The following is a 2,499-nucleotide window of genomic DNA, read 5'->3' on the forward strand; positions in this document are numbered from 1 at the left end:
TAAAGATGTTGCCCAATATGTTATAGGGTGTGATGCATGCCAAAGAGCAGGAAACATATCATCCCGAAACGAGATGCCCCAACATAGTATTCAAGTGTGTGAAGTGTTTGATGTGTAGGGGATCGATTTCATGGGACCGTTTCCAATGTCAAAAGGGAACAAATATATTTTGGTGGCAGTTGATTATGTATCCAAATGGGCGGAGGCACAAGCTTTACCAACTAATGATGCTTCACTTTGCCAACGATCAATTAGAAAAAGTGTTAAGAAAATATGGGGTAACCCATAAATTCTCTACATCTTACCATCCACAAACTAGTGGGAAAACTGAAGTGACGAATAGGGCATTAAAAAGAATTTTGGAGAGATCGGTGGGTAGAATTCGAAAGGAATGGTCAGATAGGTTAGATGATGCACTTTGGGCCTTCCGAACATCTTTCAAAAACACCTATGGTACTACAACATATAGGCTAGTTTATGGGAAGCAATGTTATTTACCGGTAGAAATAGAGCATAAAGCTTTTCGGGCTTTAAAAATATGCAATTTTGATGTATCTAAACTTAGAATCAACCGGTTGATGCAAATGAATGCTCTTGAAGAACTTAGGAATGAGGCTTACACTAGCTCCTTGATTTACAAAGAAAAAACCAAGAATTGGCATGACAAAAGAATCAATGGTAATAAGGACTTTCACGAAGGGCAAAAAGTGTTACTTTTTAATTCAAGCCTCAAACTCTTTCTGGGCAAGCTAAAGTCACGATGGGATGGTCCATTTATAGTGAAGAAAGTTTTTCCACATGGAGCTATCGAGTTATTATCAAGAGATGGCACTCATTTCAAAGTTAATGGACATAGGGTGAAAAAATATGAAGAAGGAATCCCGAGGAATGAAGAACTTGAAGAAGGCTACTGCTGGAAGGCATGTTAGAAACGTAGATCGGGAAGGAGTCCAGCTAATGACTCCTTAAAAAGAAGCGCTTCTGGGAGGCAACCCGAGTTTAGAGTTTGCATTTCTTTTCCCTTTATTTTTCCTTTTGTTTTTTCACTTTTAGGATCTATTTTTTTTTGCCAATCTTCTTCTAAAATTATGCTTAAAATGATTGCTTGAGGGAAAGCAATGCTCAATGTGTGGGGTGGTGGCTTAAAAATCGAGTTTTTTTTTTCCAACTGAATGATCAACTCGCCGAGTTCATGAACTACTCGGCGAGTACTTTCTGAAATCCACGTATTTACTTGAATTTTTTTACAATCTGTAAATAGGGTTTCTTTTACCCTAATCATTGTCACCAACCGCCTCCCAAGCATACTCGCCGAGCATCTTGTTTTCTCTCAAGCAACTCCTTTGATTTCTTGCTAAATCTTCATCTACAAAGCCAAAGGTAGGATTTTTCCTTCAGATTCTTGCTAAAGGTCACAACTTTAACAGTTTTTAGTGGTTATTTTGCTAAAATCCGGATTTGGGGGATTACTCAAATTCTACGATTTTGATTTTAGGATAAATTAGGAGGATATGGACAAAATTTCTTGCGAATTTATGCTTAAAGGACTTAGAATAGCAAACCTATGTGCAAATTTCTATGTTTTTTTGACATATTCTGGACCGAGAAGGAAACTGCACTCGCAGTTTATACTACTCGCCGAGTAGTTCATGAACTTGGCGAGTTCATGTCACTTTGGATCTGTTATGGTTAATTTTAATTTTCTGGGTTTTGTTTGTTGTTTTGTTGATGTTGTTCTGCAGAAATCATGTCTAGAAGAGGCCAGAGCTCTAGAGGAGGAGGTTATGGAGATATTCCATGGCTTGCCTTCCCACAAATTACTTCAAAGTCTTCGCAAGTCCGGGTGAAAAACAAGTTGGAGACGCTAAAACAGAAAGAGATTTACCTTCCCAATGCAATTAATTGGGATTGGCTGAAACAAACTGGGTTGGAAGAGGAGCTAACACCTTACTTGGTGAAATATTTTGAAGTGAGAGGAACAACAATAATTTGTGATGGGTGGATGCAACTTTTTAAAATGCAAGATGTAACGCCCGTAGATCCGGGCAAGTCAATTTAGAGGCAATATGGGTCGAAAACGACTTTTCGGTAAAAGATTATTTAGAATAAATAATTTTAACCAAGTTATAGTATATGTCACAAGGTTTCCGTATATATAAAGAACGCCGAAATCTGAGTTATAACGAAGAAGTTATGGCCCGTCGAAGTTTTATGGCAAAACCGGCACGGCACCGGGAAGCGTAAAAAGTGAATTTATGATAGAAGACTTTTTAGTCTTAGTTATCTAAATCAAAGTCGTAGAGTATGTTAAAATGAGAAAATCCGTAAAAAGAACGCCCAAATCTGACTTCGTACGAGGAAGTTATGATTTTTCAAAGTTTCAGCTTAGTAGTGTACAGCCCGAAACTCGAATTTTAGTTCGAGTGGTTTTTGGCTTACGCGACCTAAATGAGAGTTAAAGATCTCAATAATAGGAACTCAACAGTAAAAAGATGGACA

At 37.8% G+C, this 2,499-nt stretch overlaps 1 protein-coding gene across 1 annotated transcript; it reads left to right on the plus strand.

The window, feature by feature from the left end:
* The first annotated feature begins 224 nt into the window (after positions 1-224).
* On the plus strand, positions 225-929 carry LOC145007411 (uncharacterized). Its single transcript, XM_078966350.1, has one exon. The coding sequence runs from the start codon at positions 225-227 to the stop codon at positions 927-929; it is 705 nt and encodes a 234-aa protein (XP_078822476.1).
* The last annotated feature ends 1,570 nt before the right edge of the window (positions 930-2,499 follow it).

This window comes from Lactuca saligna, chromosome 7 (assembly GCF_052625555.1).
Source record: "Lactuca saligna cultivar CGN05327 chromosome 7, ASM5262555v1, whole genome shotgun sequence".
Lineage (NCBI taxonomy): Eukaryota > Viridiplantae > Streptophyta > Magnoliopsida > Asterales > Asteraceae > Lactuca > Lactuca saligna.

Excerpts from the sequence above, each read along its gene's own strand:
- LOC145007411 (XM_078966350.1), top strand. The coding sequence starts at position 225 with ATGATGCTTCACTTTGCCAACGATCAATTAGAAAAAGTGTTAAGAAAA.